We start from the raw sequence: 17,429 nt of genomic DNA on the forward strand, positions 1-17,429 counted from the left end.
CTAGTAAGGAGAGACCATAAACAAATCTAAAAAGGGCAGGGCAGGGTGGGGAAGAGGAGAGCTTGCTCAGCTATGCTCTGACAGGAGGCAATGGCACAGAGCCCTGGAAGGACCGGCAAAAGGGCAGGGGTACTTCTGTTCTGAGAGCAGGGGACAGGCTCTGAGGCTAGTGTCAGCAGAGGCACCCAAGGGCACATGACCAAAGGGTGGTGGGGGTTCAGAAGCCCTCAGAGGTGCTTTGGAGAGTCTTAAGTGGGGCAGTGATGCCACTTGACTGGTCTAGGGAACTTGGGCCAGAAAAGTAGCTATGAAGGGGATGAGAAGTGGCCAGAGTCTGGACACATTTAATTGGGATCCTATGTATGATACCTGGTTCCTGAATCAGCTGGTGTGTCGTGCTGCCACATGGTGTGGACTCAGCACTTACAGTGCCTTCTTCTGACCAGGGGTTATGGGCAGAACTGGGTCCCCCATAAAGTAGGATGAAGAACATGACCTTATTTGTAAACAGGGTAGCTGCAGATGTAATTAGTGAAGATGTAATTAGTGAAGATGAGGTCATACTGGAGCAAGATGGGCCCTAGAGTCAATAGAACTAGTGTCCTTAGAAGAGATAGAAGCACAGACACACCAGGGGAGACTGCCACCATGGGACCATGGAGGCAGAGACTGGGGTGACACAGCAGCTAGCCAAGTAACACTGGGCCCTGCTCGCTTCCCATCCTCCCCAGGCACCTGCCACGCAGGCTCCTTCCTGCCTTGAGCCTTTGCCTGCCTGCCCCCTGCTCCCTCACACTGTGTATGCTGCTCATGGTCCTCAAATGGGAAGGAGAACCACATCCTCATCCCTAAGTATCAGCTCTAAGGCCACCTTCTCACTGCGCCTCCCCTGGCTGTGTTATCAGGCCAATCTCTCATCAGACTGGGAGCTCCACAGGGCAGGGGGTCCATCCGTTTTATTTGTTACTTGATTACCTTGATACCTGGAACTGGCCTTGGCGCACAGGGAGCACTTGGTGGATGTGGAGGCCAAAGCAGCTCCATCTTGGAGGCTAATTCACCAGGCTGGCTTCTGATTAATCCCAGTTCCAGGAAGGCCTCCAAGATTGACAGTTTGCCGGGTGCGGTGGCTCATGCCTGTAATCCCAGCACTTTGGGAGGCCGAGGCGGATGGATCACCTGAGGTCAGGAGTTCGAGACCAGCCTGACCAACATGGAGAAACCCCGTCGCTACTAAAAATACAAAATTTATCCAGGCGTGGTGGTGGGTGCCTGTAATCCCAGCTACTTGGGAGGCTGAGGCAGGAGAATCGCCTGAACCCAGGAGGCGGAGGTTGCAGTGAGCCGAGATTGCACCATTGCGCTCCAGCCTGGGCAACAAGAGCAAAACTCTGTCTCAAAAAAAAAAAAAAAAAAAAAAAAAGATTTACAGTTTATTGTTTTTATGTAAGAGCACATACTTACTTTAAATCCTGTCTTTAGGTCAAGCTACCTTAATGTTATCATATTTAAATGTCCTACACATTCCTTCTGAACCACTCCTTCCCTATGGCATATAAGCCCTGGCTCTGGGGGCTAATGGTGTGGGATCTGACACCTTGTCTCACCACTTCCTGAGAGAAACATGGCTTCTGCTCCTAAGTCCCTGTTTCTTTCTAAGAAACTGGATTTATCAGCCTCCTTCCTTGACCCCTCAGCTTCTCTGGACATTGGAAGTAGATTTGCATAGACCTGCCCACCACGGAACCATGGGGCAGCTAGGTGGCACCTAGGCTGCAGCCCTGATCATCTGTAGCTGCATGTTCTAATCCGTTCAACTGCTTCCAGCCAGCCATCTGCCCTAGTGGGCAGAAAGCAGGGGCCACGTCAGCTTTGTTTCTGGCACAAAGTAGGTTCTCAAACACCCATCAGATAGATAATGGTCAAGTTTAGTTTCTGGTGAAAACAAATAATGGCTCTAACTTCTCCACTACCCCTCTGCAACACTGGTACTGCTGCCTCAGTTTACAGACAAGGAAGCTGAAACCCCAGGTGAAAAAAGGCAGAGCCCCAACAATGACCACGTTGAGGCCCCAATGTAGGGCTGGTGAAAGGGGAGAGGGTAAAACAGAGACAAAAGGCAGTCCATTCATTGTGTCTGCATGAGTCAAATCCCATCCTCAGTCAGAAATAAAAAAGCAAGTTGTGCCATTCTCTTCGGGCTGTTATTAAACTCTCTCCTACAATAAGAGCACCAGCTTGTTGGGTGGGAAAGAAGGACTTAGCCAAAACACTAAGCAGCTTTTTCTCACTGTCATTTACCTAAGGAGTCCCTGAGGTTCCTGCTGCTTCTGTCCATGGTGAAAGTAACAAAGCTACAGCCTGTCCTTTTCTAGGTGGAGTGCTGGGGCAGGGGTCTCATCATGGCTGGGGACCAGCAGTAAGGAAAAGAGGACCTGCAGCCTCACCCTGAGCCACCCCCAGCTCTCCAGGCATAAGCCAGAGTGGGAGGAGGGGTTCTGAAGCCCAGGCAGTGCCAGCTGAGGTAAGCGGGCACTTCAACAAAGATAATCATTTATCTCTTTTTTAATTCAATCATAAACTTCAAAGAAGTTAAATGCCTGCAACAATTTCTTAGAGTAATACTTATAAACAGGAAACTCATTTTTAAAATTAGTATTCTGATAGTAATTTTCATCTATTCAATTGGAAATAATCGATTACAAAATTATAGCACTTGCTGTGGGCTCAGGGTACCAACCGAGCACCCTCCTCCACTGCGGGGGGGAAAGCATTTGTTTGTTAACAGTCTGTTTGGAAAACATTCATCATGCTTCAAGAAACAGAATGTTCATACACTTTACCCTCTAATCTCACTTCTGGGAATTCTACATTGAAGAAATAATCCAAAGAATCCTTTAAAAAAAGAAAAAAACAAGCTTTCTGTTCAAAGAAGTTTACCACAGCATTATTTACACTGGTGAAAATCTGAAACAAGTCTGATCATAAGAATTACAGTGATGGGGCCACTTCTGGAGCATTTCTTGTGTGCAAGCTGGTATGTGAAGTGCACACATTATTAGCATATGTAATTTACACAATAACCCAGGAGAGAAGCACTATGGTTACGCCCATTTTACAAGTTATAACTTCTCCAAGTTAAATTAAGTAAGCTGCCAAAGGTTTAACCTTTAAAACTAAGTGTTGCTGGGCTTGGTAGCAGATGTCTGTAGTCCCAAGCTACTCGAGAGCCTGAGATGGGAGGATCCCTTGTGCCCGCCCAGGAGTTTGAAGATACAGTGAGGTAGAATCACAACACCGCTCCAGCCAGCCTGAGTGACATAGTGAGACCCCAACTCTAAAAAACACATAAATAGGCCAGATGCAGTGGCTCACGCCTATAATCCCAACACTTTGGGAAGCGGATCTTGAGGTGGGCAGGATCACATGAGGTCAGGAGTTCGAGACCAGCCTCGCCAAAATGGCGAAACCCCGTCTCTACCAAAAATACAAAAAATTAATTGGGCATGGTGGCGCACACCTATAATCCCAATTACTCGGCAGGCTGAGGCAGAAGAATCACTTGAACCTGGGGGGAGGAGGTTGCAGTGAGCAGAAATCATGCCATTTCACTCCAGCCTGGATGATAGAGCAAGACTCTGTCTCAAAAAAACAAATTAATAAAAATAAATTAAAAATACATAAATGAGGCTGGGCGTGGTGGCTCACACCTGTAACCCCAGCACTTTGGGAGGCTGAGGCGGGCAGATCACGAGGTCAGGAGTTCAAGACCAGCCTGGCCAATATGGTGAAACCCCATCTCTACTAATACAAAAATTAGCTGGGCATGGTGGCGTACACCTGCACTCCCAGCTACTCAGAAGAATCGCTTGAACCCAGGAGGCAGGGCTGCAGTAAGCCGAGATCGTGCCACTGCACTCCAGCCTGGGCGACAGAGTGAGACTCCGTCTCAAAAAAACAAAACAAAACAAAATACATAAATGAATCGATAAATAAATAAAACTAAGTAACTAGCAACATGGAAAATGCATAGATTTTTTCAAAAAAATCAAACTGCATAATTGTCCTATTTCTCATGGAAATGAGAGGCACCCTCTGCGGCCAAGTGCACCAAGGTCACTGCTCCTGCCCTCCTAGTTTAGGCCCCCCAGTGGCTTGCCCTTGGCCTCATGCTCCCTCGCAAACTGGGATGATGACAAGGGCTAGAGCAGCTCCATAGTTTACAGCCACTCTGCACTTCCTTTCTGAACACCACCTTCCCCCGCACCCAGCACCACACAGTGTCGGTATGTCTGCCTCTCTTAAATGGGGCCCACCAAAAACAAGGTCTCAGCTACCAGCTGCAAGCCCCTGAAAGCTTAGGGCTGGCCCTCACACACATGAGCGCAGAAAGTGAGCACATGAACCAACTTTTTGGAAAACATGTTTTGAAAATGTCACATGGTTTTGAATGACATGCCCATAATACTGCTATACTATCTGTACAATATAAAATGTTAGATCTGCTTTGTTTTCAGACCTATGATTCAGATCTGTCAGCACTTTTGGGAATGTGGGTCTTGCCCTGGCCTTCAGTTCCTCTCCAGATTAAGAACCTGCATGCTTTGTCCACAGACAGATGGCTACAACAAAGCTGCACAACTTGGTGGATCCCAACTGCCAGTGGTCAGTCTATGCAGCCAGGGCCCTGTCACTAAAATCTGTGGGCTGTTCAGTGTGAAGATGAGGAGTGACTGACAGTCCAACGTCAGGGCAAGGATGACTTAGGGATCTTCACCCAGAGGAATACTATGTGCCACTGCTAAAATGTTTACAGGGTGTGTGGGAACCACAGAAAATGCTTCTGTTTCAATGTCACAAGACAGAAAGCAGGAATGCAAAGTTGCGTTCACAGTGTGAAAAAGAAAATGCTTGGGAAAAAGTCCAGAAGGAACTACACCAACACGTGGCCAGGCATGATGGCTCGGTCCTGTAACCCAGCACTTTGCACGGCCACAGCAGGAGGATCGCTTGAGGCCAGGAGTTCCAGACCAGCCTGGCCAACAGAGGAAGACCTCGTCTCTACTAAAAATAAAAAATTTGGCTGGGTGTAGTGGTGTGCACCTGTACCTCCAGCTACTAGGCGAGGCTGAGGTGGAAGGAGTTCGAGGCTGCATGGGCCTAGGAGTTCGAGGCTGCATGGGCCATGATTGTGCCACAATGCTCCAGCCTGGGCAACAGCAAGGCACTGTCTCAAAATAAACAAATAAAAATAAAAATTAATACACCAACATGTGAATAACAGTTGTCTTTGTATATTATAGTTAAGATTGCAGGACCTTTTTCTTCTTTTTCTATTTCTATTTTTTTGCATTTTCCCAACTATCATGAATGGACATATATTTGTACCAAAAATCTAGTAGAGCCAGGCGCAGTGGCTCATGTCTGTAATCCCAGCACTTTGGGAGGCAGAGGTGGGTGGGATCACCTGAGGTCACGAGTTCAAGACTAGCCTGGCCAACATGATGAAACCCCATCTCTACTAAAAATACAAAAATTAGCTGGGCGTGGTGGAACGCACCTGTAGTCCCAGCTACTCGGGAGGCTAAGACAGGAGAACTGCTTGAACCTGGGAGGCAGAGGTTGTAGTGAGCCAAGATCACGCCACTGCACTCCAGCCTGGGTGACAGGGTGAGACTCTGTCCCAGTTTAAAAAAAAAAAAATAGAATGAATGACTTAATGCCCTCACTGTATTTGGAGAAGCAGGTCATGGAGTGGACTCGTGGGAGGGGCTCTGGTTATCCCACTGCAAGCTGGACTAAGCTTTCCATTAGCAATCAGCAGGAGGAGACTAATTCAATGTGTAATATCAATTTCCAAGCTGCTCCAAGTTGGAGTGTTGCCTAGCTGCCTGTAACTGTAAAAAGAGACTGCTATGGGCCATGAGTTGAGGAGAGAGGGGAGGAAGAGCCCTTCAACTGATTAAAGCCTGACAGGGAACCAGCAGCCCCCAGTACACTGCTGTCACTGCCACCGCAGCACCTGGGGCCCTCCCAGAGATTCTAATTTGAGAGGTGTGGGAGAGGTGTGGCCCAGGATTTGGGACATTTTGGGAGATTTAAAAGCTTGAGAGCTAGTGATTTAGGGAAAAAAGAAAAGGCAACTGTCAAAATGAGGAACTGCCTTTTTATCACTAAACAAAAACAACAACTATGAATCATACTGTTGCTAAACTCAACCTTAAAGCATCGAGAAACCGCACATATATATAAGGCATTCCTATATTTCTGGAATTGACCTCAAATGTTTTTCTTTTTCTTTTTTTTTTTCTGAGAGGGAGTTTCGCTCTTGTCGCCCAGGCTGGAGTCTAATGGCACGATCTCGGCTCACTGCAACCTCCGCCTCCTGGGTTCAAGTGATTCTCCTGCCTCAGCCTCCCAGGTAGCTGGGACTACAGGTGTGCACCACTACACCCGGCTATTTTGTGTGTGTGTGTGCATATGTTTAATAGAGACGGAGTTTCACTGTGTTGGCAAGGCTAGTCTTGAACTCCTGACCTCAGGTGAGGAGAGAGGAGAAGAGAGGCTTATTTAGCACTCATGCATGAAGTATGTTCTGAGCACCTTTCCTGGTTCAAGTGTTGTGCTAGGGACACTAGGGATACAGCGCAGGGCATGAACGGGGCTCCTGCTCTAACAGCTTGTTTTAGTGCAGGGAGACAAAACAAAGCAAATAAGAGAATTTCAGGTAGTGAAAAAGACTCTGAAGACAGTAAAAAAGGACATGATACAGAGAGAGATTTAAATTATATGGCCTACTTTCCCATGCGAAGACAAATCTATCTGCATGCCTTCCCTCCTGTTTCTAGTCATATAATTTTTTTTTAATGCCTCCTGGAAGCTGGCTATTTGATACTAGCAACTGCTGTACTGAGCATCCATGAATAAAGACACTGTCAGCAGCTGTGACTATGCTAGCCAATCTGGCTTAAACCTGACAGGGAACCAGCAGCCCCCAGCACACTGCTGTCAGTGCCACCACAGTACCTAGGGCCCTCCCAGAGATTCTAATTTGAGAGGTGTGGCAAAGGTGTGGCCCAGGATTTGGGACATTTTGGGAGATTTAAAAGCTTGACAGCTAGTGATTAAGGGAAAAAAGAAAAGGCAACTGTCAAAATGAGGAACTGCCTTGTATCACTAAACAAAAACTAACAACTATGAATCATACTGTTGCTAAACTCAACCTTAAAACATCGAGAAACCTCCTACACTTATTGACAGTTTATAAACAATGGTCTGTTTACCTATACTACAAAGGATCCTTAAAAAACACGTAAATATTTTATTGATCCATTTTCTATGGCACACGCCAATGTCAATCATTTAATCAATAATCCCCAATCAGCAATTTTTTTTTCTTTTGAGAAAGGGTCTCACTTTGTCACCCAGGCTAGAATGCAGTGGCACAATCTTGGTTTACTGCATGCAGCCTGGACTTCCTGAGCTCAGGCAATTCCTCCCACCTCAGCCCCACAAAGTAGCTGGGACTACAGGTGCACACCACCATGCCTGGTTAATTTTTTTTTTTTTTTTTTTTTTTGTAGAGATGGGGTTTTGTCGTATTGCCCAGGCTGGTTTCAAATTTCTGAGCTCAAGCAATTCACCTGCTTCAGCCTCTCGAAGCACTAGGATTATAGGCATGGGCCACTGCAGCCGGCCTCCCGATCGGCAATTTTGATAGCACTGTTTCTTTTTTTTTTTTTTTTAAGACAGAGTCTTGCTCTGTTGCCCAGGCTGGAGTACAGTAGTGTGATCTCGGCTCACTGCAACCTCTGCCTCCTAGGCTTCAAGCAATCTCCTGCCTCGGCCTCCTGGGTAGCTGGGATTACAAGCGCCCACCACCACACCCGACTAATTTTTTGTATTTTTGGTAGAGACAGGGGTTTCACCATGTTGGTCAGGCTAGTCTCAAACTCCTGACCTCAAGTGATCCACCAGCCTCGGCCTCCCAAAGTGCTGGGATTATAGGCATTAGCCACCACGCCCAGCCTTGATAGCACTGTTTCAATTCCAAGAACAATCCCATATTCTGACAATCAGAGCAGCTCCTTAAGATCTGGGGCCCAATTAAATAATGGTTTAATTAGGTATTCCTGGCTGAGTGTGGTGGCTTGTGCCTGCATGCCTGTAATCTCAACACTTTGAGAGGCCGAGGCCAGAGGATAGCTTGAGCCCAGGAGTTCCAGATCAGCCTGGGCAACATGGCAAAACCCCATCTCTACAAAATACAGAAAGAAAGAAAAAAAAAAAAAAGCTGGGTATGGTGGCATGCACCTCTAGTCTCAGCAACCCAGGAAGTGGAGGTGGAAGGATCACTTGAGCCCAGGGAGGTAGAGGCTGCAGTGAGCCACAATCACACCACTGCACTCCAGCCTGAGCAACAGAGCAAGACCCTGTCTTTTTTTTTTTTTTGAGATGGAGTTTTGCTCTTGTCACCCAGGCTGTAGTGATCTCAGCTCACTGCAACCTCCGCCTCTCAGGTTCAAGTGAATCTCCCGCCTCTGCCTCCTGAGTAGCTGGGATTACAGGTGCCCACCACCATGCCTGGCCAATTTTTTTATATTTTTAGTAGAGATGGGTTTCACCATGTTGGCCAAGCTGGCCTCGAACTCCTGACCTCAGGTGATCTGCCCGTCCCAACCTCCCAAGGTGCTGGGATTACAGGTGTGAGCCACCCTGCCCAGCCAATCCCGTCTTAAAGAGAAAAAAATAATAATACAGAAAAAAGCATTACATAAGACGAACCATATAATTTTAAAATTGTAATAGGTGTACACCGTATTTGCCTATTTTGCACAAAAAATTTTAAAGCAATTTCAAAAACTGTAAAGTAGAGGAAAGAGAACCAGAGTTCTTCAAAATCCCAGTTCTAATTCTAGCTTCTTCACTTACAAATGAGAGGATTTAGGGGAGCAAGTTCATGTCAGTTTCCTTATTAACCTCATCTGCCCTGTCTACCTTCTAGACAACTGTGAGAAGCAAATGGACTCCTCCTAAGAGAAGGCAAAGGCCCAGGAGAGGTGATCCAGATGCCTTCTGGTTGTGCTGGGCAACTGTCTGACTTTAGCAGCTCAGCCATTCAACAGCCTTCACGAGTCACATTCAAATCCCACTTAAAACCCAAGCCCTTGTGGCAAGAACGAGCATCTTTTATACCTGACACTTAGATAGATGTGTCAATAAATCTGCCGCCTCTGAGGTTTTCTTCATGTTACTGATCAGCTTCCTCCGTGACTCAATTTTCCACTTGAAGAGATTAACTCTCTCTAGAGTAAGCTAACGCTGACAGCCCTGCTGTGCCTCTGCCCCCGGGACTGACCGCCAGCCAAAGATGCAGGGCTCCCCTGACTTACAGAACACATTTTTTCCACCAAAACAAGATGCCAAATGAGTCTCATCTCCCACCAAATTCCTGGTCCATCCCCAAAACCCACTGGAAGGGCCCTGAGGGCTAGACACACTCCCCACAGGTAGCTATCCCTGGCCTGACACTAGGAAATACCTGGCTGGCGGCCACCAACCACCTCTCAGCCCCAGGCGTGCCCTGCTGCCCCCCTAGTTCCTGGCAGCATCACTCAGCCCTGCATCTCGGAGCTCTGTCACCTCCCACACTCTCAGGAGACCTCAGCTGGCCCAGGATCCTTCCAAGGTCCACCTCAGATGCACTGCTGACACGCTGGCTGGGTTTGGCTTTTCTTTTTTTAACAATATATTTTCCCACATCTTTGAGTTTTCAAAAGTAGACCCGTGTAGGACTCCCTTTTCAGATGCCTTCTTATCAAAACACTCTCCTTCGTGTGTACATGTCTGGTGTAAGTGCACATGTGTCTGTGTGTGTGCATGCTTCAGCTCTACTCCTAGAGCCGGGCAAGCAGGGCTGAGGCCATGACAACTCTGGTTCACCCCTGAGGTTCCCTTGTTATGAAGACAGATTCCGAAGAGAGTCCTCTGAGGGCCCACTGTGCCTGGGGACTTCCTGGACATACTCATGAAACAGTGCACAAGAAAGCTTTCAAATTCTACCAAGTCTCCATCGGGTTTAAGAATGAGGCCGGGCGCGGTGGCTCACACCTGTAATTCCAGCACTTTGGGAGGCCGAGGCAGGTGGATCACGAGGTCAGGAGATCGAGACCATCCTGGCTAACACGGTGAAACCCCGTCTCTACAAAAAATACAAAAAAAATTAGCCGGGCACGGTGGCAGGCGCCTGCAGTCCCAGCTACTCGGGAGGCTGAGGCAAGAGAATGGCGTGAACCTGGGAGGCGGAGCTTGCAGTGAGCCAAGATAGCGCCACTGCAGTCCCGCCTGGGCGAAAGAGTGAGACTCCGTCTCAAAAAAAAAGGAATGAATGAATGGCTGATAACCGTGGATAGCCTTGCCATTCCACTCCCTGAGAAATCCTGTTTCCCCTTAGATTCTTGCCAGGCCACTAGAGAGTGGAGGCATGGCCCAAAGGCCTGGCAGACAGCAGCAGCAGCTGTTGGGGTGATGCCGCAGGACAATGATCACGGCCACTGCTCCATGAAGTCCCGCGCAGGCTGCTTGACACTCTGGCCTTCCCAGCTGCACAGTATCAAACCAAATTTGGATCCATCTCCAGCCACTGTATACAATCCTGGCTTTTCTTTCTCACCTCTGTTTTCCTTTTGCCCCAGTTTCTTCTGGTATCTGTTTAATCCTGCGGCATTGCATGTGTTTTATAAGTCAACTCAAATCCTTTCCAGTAATCGCTTGGCAAACCCTCGCCAGGTGGGGTGTGAGAGAAGCAGCTTCAGCACAAGGGGCTCTCAGCCCACAGGACCAGTGGCCCAAAGGAATCCCTGCCATTTCTCTGGGAGCAGACCTGAAGCATACTACAGCCAGGGCCAACGGTGTCAGCAAGACAGGAGGGGCCATGAGGAGAGCCATGAAGACCCAGCTGCAGGCAGCAGCCCCCACCTGGTACAAAGCCCACCGCTGCTTACTTTGGTTTCAGGACCCAAGTTGGTTCTGATTCACTTGAGTGAATCAGAAAGCAATGAAGATTTCTATTCTGCCTACCTTCCTTTTTCTTCTTCTTTTTCTTTTCTTTTTTTTTTTTTTTTTAGGAACAGGAATGCTGGGCAGTTAAACTCCCACCAAGAAGTGCAAGGTACCAGGCAACTCGGGACTTGCTCAGGGAGCATCAAGACAGCTGTAGCTCTGGCTCCGCAGACTGTAGTTCAGGGAGCTCAGCAAGGGGGCTGAGAACACCAGGCTGGGCATTCCTTCCTTCCCTTACCCACCCTCAACAGAGGCCAGCCAGGGCAGAAGATCTGGCCCCTGGCCTTAGAGTGTCCTCGGTGAGAGGAAAGCAGCCATCTTTCTTTCCAGACCTCCACCTTGACTCAGGAATGCTTTTCTCATCCCCATCTGCCTCCCTTTGATGTAGGTTCCGTCTACCCCAAGAACTTCTGTAATTTCTCCAAAGCCTTTTGACACTGTGGCCAGTTCTGCAGAACAGAACAGGAAATGGTGGAAAGAGCCCGGGGGGCGGGTAACATGTGGGCTGCTCACCCCCACCAGATTGCAGTTCAGACCAGCTGCCATCTCTGTGTGATCTTAGGCAAATCCCTCAACCCCCTGGGCCTGAGGGTCCTCCTTTGGGCTGCGCAGCTTCTGCCCACACACAACTGTCCTGAGCACTGACTACATGCCAGGATCATGTGAGGGCAGCCAACACAGGTAAGCCTTAAGAGGACCCAGCCTTGGGAGGGCAGCTGGTGTGTCTGAAATTACAAGACCACCAAGTAAACATGAGCGCCAGAGGCTAGGCTAGGCATGGTGGCTCACGCCTGTAATCCCAGCACTTTGGGAGGCTGAGCTGGGCAGATCACTTGAGGTCAGGGGTTCAAGACCTGGACAACATGATGAAACCCCATCTCTACTAAAAATACAAAAATTAGCCAGGGATGGTGGCATGTGCCTGTAATCCCAGCTACTCAGGTGGCTGAGGAAGGAGAACAGCTGGAAGCCAGCTAGGCGGAGGTTGCAGTGAGCCCAGATCACACCACTGCACTCTAGCCTGGCCAACAGAGTGAGACTCCATCTCAAAAAAAAACAAAACCATGAGCGCCAGGTGAGGCCGAAGAGCTGACGGCCATAAGCACTGTCCATGATAACTTCCAAAGTGCGTCTGCAGCCCAGAATTCTCTCCCCAACTCCAGGCTTCTCAGAACTTCTTGACACCTCCACTTGCGTGTCTAGGAGACGCTTTGACGTGTCCTGAACTCAACCCCTCCACTAACCTGTTGCACCCACAGCCGCCCTCACCTCATATGATGGCAGCTCTGCCTCCAGCTGCTCTACTCCCAGCCCTCAGAGTCGTCCTCAGCTCGCCTCTCACTCTGCCCAGTCCTCTAGCAAGGCCTGTCAGATCATCTTTAAAACATACCCAGAACCGGCCAGGCGCAGTGGCTCACGCCTGTAATCCTAGCACTTTGGGAGGCCAAGGTGGGCGGATCACGAGGTCAGGAGATCGAGACAATCCTGGCTAACATGGTGAAACCTCGTCTCTACTAAAAATACAAAAAATTAGGAGGGTGTGGTGGGGGGCGCCTGTAGTCCCAGTTACTTGGGAGGCTGAGGCAGGAGAATGGCGTGAACCTGGGAGGCAGAGCTTGCAGTGAGCGGAGATCGTGCCACTGCACTCCAGCCTGGGCAACAGTGTGAGACTCCGTCTCAAAAAAAAAAAACATACCCAGAACCTGGCCACTGCCCAGATTTCTGCAGCCCTGTCGGGTCCAGACCCTCACCATCTCCCACCTGGATGGGGACAGTGGCCTCCTGACCTGGCTCCCTGCTCCCACCCAGCCCATACACAGCCCAAGGGATCCTCCTAACCCTCGTCTTCCCCCACCTCACTGTGAGTGAAAGTCAAAGAAATTTCTGACATAAACCCAGAAGGCCCAGCACCAGGCCACTGAGTGCATGGTCTGCAAGGTAAGCACAATGAAAGTGTTTCAAAAGCTCCTAGCAATGACATCGGCACAACATCTAAACATGGACACAAAAGTACCCGTCTGGATCGACTAGGAATTCAACGAATGCCCCCAGCCAGAGAGAGTTGAGAGGCCCTGCCCCACACCTCCTCCAGGCCCACCTCTGCCACGCTCCACCCCCACGCACTGGCCATGCTCCGTCACTCATCGCCACCTCACTGGCTGCCTTTTCTCAAACACCGTGAGCACACTCCCACCTCAGGGCCTTTGCACAGCTGCCCTTCTGCCTGGAAGGCTCTTTCCAACCTCCACAAGGCTCACCGCCACACTCCTTCAATCCTTGATCCATTCATACTGCAAGCCACCCTCCCTTACCTCCCCAAAGACACTCAGCAGGACTGTTTTTGTTTTGCTGTTTTCCAGAGCACTCGTTACATAACATGCTGAATAATTTATATTGTGTTTTTCTTTCCCATTACCATATAAGCTCCACGAGGGCAAGGGGCTCTGTTCTGTGCTCAGTGCCTGGTGCCCCATGGGAACTCAATAAATACAGAGCAGAGGGCAGGTAGAGCAGGCTTCAAAAGGAAAGCCCAGAGCTGTGCCTGCAGGCAGACATCGGCAGGCCTGGGAAGGCCTGGAATGCTTCTGTGGGAATAGGAGGACCCCCAGACTGAGGGCGGGGGGACACAGCTGGTGGAAGCAACAGAGGTCTGCAACGTCAAAGGCTCTGGGATGGCCTTGCAGGGCCTGGCATCTAAAAGGGCTTTCTGAGACTCAGGACCAGGGCATCCTTTATAAAGATGGAGGGTGGGTGAGACTGGGAGATAATGACAGCAGGAAATTGGTCAGAAGGCTGGCACTGAATTGAGGCCATGGAACAAGATGGACAATTCAAGAGACTTCCAAGGTCAGATCTACAGATCTATGTGGGAGGTGAGAGAGAGGGAGGGGCACAGGGAGGATGAGATGACATATGGCACATGAAAGAAAGCTCTCCTCAGACATCCTCACGATTATCGCCAGTCACACAAGAGGCCTTCCCGGCTGTGGCTGCTCTCATGTGAAGAGGGCTTCTGACCAGTCTGCCTCCTCTGCCTCTGTGGGGTCTGTGGTCCCAAATGCACCCCTCACAAACATCTCTCCTGAATCACAGCCTGCATCTCACCTGACAGTTTTCTGAATGGCCGGCATCATTCTGACTTTTCCACTGCTGATTTCCAAGAAGGTGTGCTCCAAACAAATCCACTGGTGTGCACAGATTAAGCACTTACCTTATACTCAACCCTTTGTGAAGCATCAAGAAAGAATAGAGAGGAAACATGGCCAGGGTCTTTGCCCCGGACTCCAACAGCCCCCTACCCTCTGACGGGGAGGGAGTGAGATGTGGAGAGGATGACACACCCAACAGTTAAAGGATGAAATGCAATCCATAGAACATTTGTTTGCTCAAAACTCATCTGGGGCATGAGAAATCTTTGAAGAAAAAAATACTCATTTTTATCTTCAACTCCTATCAGGGCTGAAGGACAACAGAAATCCACAAGGGGTGGATACCTTAAGCAACTTGCCAGGTTGGGGGAACAGGGGCAGGTGGTGGGAGTGATATCCAAGCAGAGAGAACGGAATGGCACAGGCAAAGGTGCAGAGGCAGGGCCAGAGACAGCCGCAGCAGGGGAAGATGGCCAGCCTGCAGGCCTGCCAGGCCGTATTTAACACGCAAACGTCCCAGGAGAGCCAGTTTGCCAGCAGGAGAGCTAGAGGGCCAGGGTAACACAAAATTAGCCACCAAGGCTCAAAACAGACCTTGTCAGTTACCAAATGGGTAGAACATGGGAAAAACAAAAAGGGAACTCCATGGAGAGTTCTGCGGGACCTGCTGAGAACAGCAGCCCCTGACTGTCTGGGGGGGGGTGAAATGGGCATGTAACTCCAATGCCTCTGGGTGACCCTTTAACGTATGCTTTTATCGTTTACATTCTTTACAGCGCAGAGCTGGCCTTCCACACGTTTTCTAATGTAAGTTTAGAAGAAGCCAAAATCCCGTATAAACTGTTAGGGGAAAACAGGGACATGAAGGAAAATATCCTAGAGTTAAATATAGTTATCACACAAATACCCAAGTCAAACAAGCTGTAATATTAATGAGGCATGAATGAACAGTAACCGTTTCCAGGGCTGAATAAAGGCTGGTCACCTTATCAGGGAAGTCGCACAAAAGCTCTCTGTCGTGCCCCCTCTTGTAAGAAGAGTAGAAGAGAACAGACACCTTTCTTCTCTGTAGCAGAGACCCCACTTGGGACCAAAGGTAGACTGAGAGCATTTTCTTGTAGGCAACAGTGAAAATCTGTTTTCAGTTTAACCTGCTATAGTTGTAGAGCTCTGATCAGGATACATTATTAATTAGTAGAAAGAGAAGCCCCATTTTTAGTTACCCATTGAATTAGGTATCTTCAAACACTGTGACCTAGAATTGACAGTACAGCCAACTCTCTGTTTTCCATGGTAACGGGGATTTCAGGAAGAACAGCAGTTAATTGGGAAGCAAAAAAAAAAAATCCCATTTTATTCAGGGCAAGGCATACATTACTGCATTAAGGATGATGGCTTCCAATGACTGTCCACTGAGGATCTTATATTTGTCTGGCGTCGTGAGGTTTAAATCACACATTTCCGGTCCAACAAGCCAAGTTGTCTGACCCACCACCATGGGTGGGCCTGATAGGTGGCAGAGCCCCCTCCAGTTTGTCAGGGAATGGGAGCATGGGGAGAGCATGGGCCATCACCCCATGCCTTACGCAAAGAACAGCTCCCCTGCTAAACCTCTGACAGAACTTCTAGCAAGTGACATGTGATCCTGGAAGGGGAGCACCACCAGGCCACAAGCTCCCAGGAGAGAGGAAGAAAGGGCTCCTGGGCCTGCTGGAGGCCAAACCCCCAGGCCCAGAGGAGACAGGGAGAGAGTTGGCTGTACTGGCATGGCAAGCACACCCCCAGCAAGCTGCCCAGCATTTCTAGTAAGGAAAAAAGCAAACCGCCGTCCCACCTCGGGCTGCGCGGTCACAAGTGAGGCAGGGCTGGGACCAGTCGCCATTTGGGCGGGAGGCCAGCCCCAGGTGCGGCAGGAAGGGGTGGCGCTGGCTCAGTGGCTGCAGCTCCTCACTCTGACCCAGCGGGGCCCCTGTGCGGTGCTGGGGGCACAGTGAGGCCTCAGGCGCTGTGGGGCAGGGACACACACACACACACACACAGAGAGACACGCTATTAGAGGGTGCGCAGCAGCCCCTGCAGGAGGTACGGGCCAAGGCCGCTCGGGGTCAACCCCGCAGCCCACTGCGGTGGAAGCTGTGAAAAGCCCACTGACCACATTCTGACCCTGAACATGCAGCTCAAGCGTAAGCTCTGAGGGAACCAAAAACGTCAGAGCTGGAATTGCAGCAGTATCATTTAGCCCAGCAGGACCTATGGCTACAGGCCCTGGACTCGGTATGAGGAGGAGGGGTGGATCAAACCAGGCTCCTGCATCCCCACTGTCCCACCCCTGCATCTGCAAAGTTCCACAAATTGTTCATGGAACGTGAAGCTGTTTCAGCTCCTTGCTTAGTATCCTCTGGCTTCTTGAGAATAATGATCATGAAAAGCACATAAAGAGAATGGCAGCTCCCCTTGGCCTGCATCAAAGCCACAGCCACAGTCACAGGAATGGAGGAAGTCAAGGCAGGTTGGGACCAACTCAATCCAAAGGGAGCCTCTCTGGGGGTTGGTAAGAGGGTCCTTGAGAGAAATAGAACAGTTTCACTTCTTAAAGGGCAATCTTCATTTTTTTGGGTGCAATTTAACCCTGCGTTGAGGCTTCTGGAGATTAAGGTTAAATTGTTTTCACGCGGTTTAACCAAGGTCACAACCTTCGCTTAAGCAAAACAGTTCAAACTAAGAAGAAAAATGACAACTACGTATGGGACAAGAATATGTTAACCTGCTCCAAGCTCGGTAATAATTCAGAATTCCTAGAAGCAGGAAATCTGACTTGAATATGCAAATCTCTCATTTAACACATTTCTCAAAACGCTAGTGGTGGCGGTGCAATGTCAAATCGAAACCTGCAAAAGCAGGAAATGTTAGTAAATGGTCTGGTAACAGAACACTGACTAAGCAAGGGTTGACTGAGGTCTGTCAAACTACAAACAACTTCCTTTAAAAAAAAGTTTTCTGCTATGCTGACATACTGTTACTAGGGATCTGCACTTTTGTTTCAGCAGCCAGAAGATATAACTTCCACAATCCCCACCTCCATCCTCACCCTGTCCCCCAAAGGCCACTAGGGCCACCTGTCTCTCTGAGTGTGGGGTCCACACTGTGGCTGGAATAGCACTGTGAAAATGGAGAAACACCTGTTGGGGGACCACTTCCAATGAACAGCCAGGATGCCAA

General features: G+C 49.3%; 1 protein-coding gene across 6 annotated transcripts in view; it reads right to left on the minus strand.

Annotated features, from left to right (window-relative positions):
• Window positions 1-17,429, minus strand: part of EPN2 (epsin 2) — a 99,732-nt gene that overhangs the window by 35,427 nt on the left and 46,876 nt on the right. For 4 of the 6 annotated variants that reach the window (XM_055243219.2, XM_063617747.1, XM_063617745.1 and 1 more), the window contains one exon: window positions 16,045-16,215. The exons of the other annotated variants lie outside the window; for them this stretch is intronic. In XM_055243219.2, coding sequence (XP_055099194.1) covers window positions 16,045-16,215 — 171 coding nt within the window. The remainder of the gene's footprint in view (window positions 1-16,044; window positions 16,216-17,429) is intronic. 6 annotated transcript variants of the gene reach the window in all.

This window comes from Symphalangus syndactylus, chromosome 14 (genome assembly GCF_028878055.3).
Source record: "Symphalangus syndactylus isolate Jambi chromosome 14, NHGRI_mSymSyn1-v2.1_pri, whole genome shotgun sequence".
In the NCBI taxonomy this organism is placed as follows: domain Eukaryota; kingdom Metazoa; phylum Chordata; class Mammalia; order Primates; family Hylobatidae; genus Symphalangus; species Symphalangus syndactylus.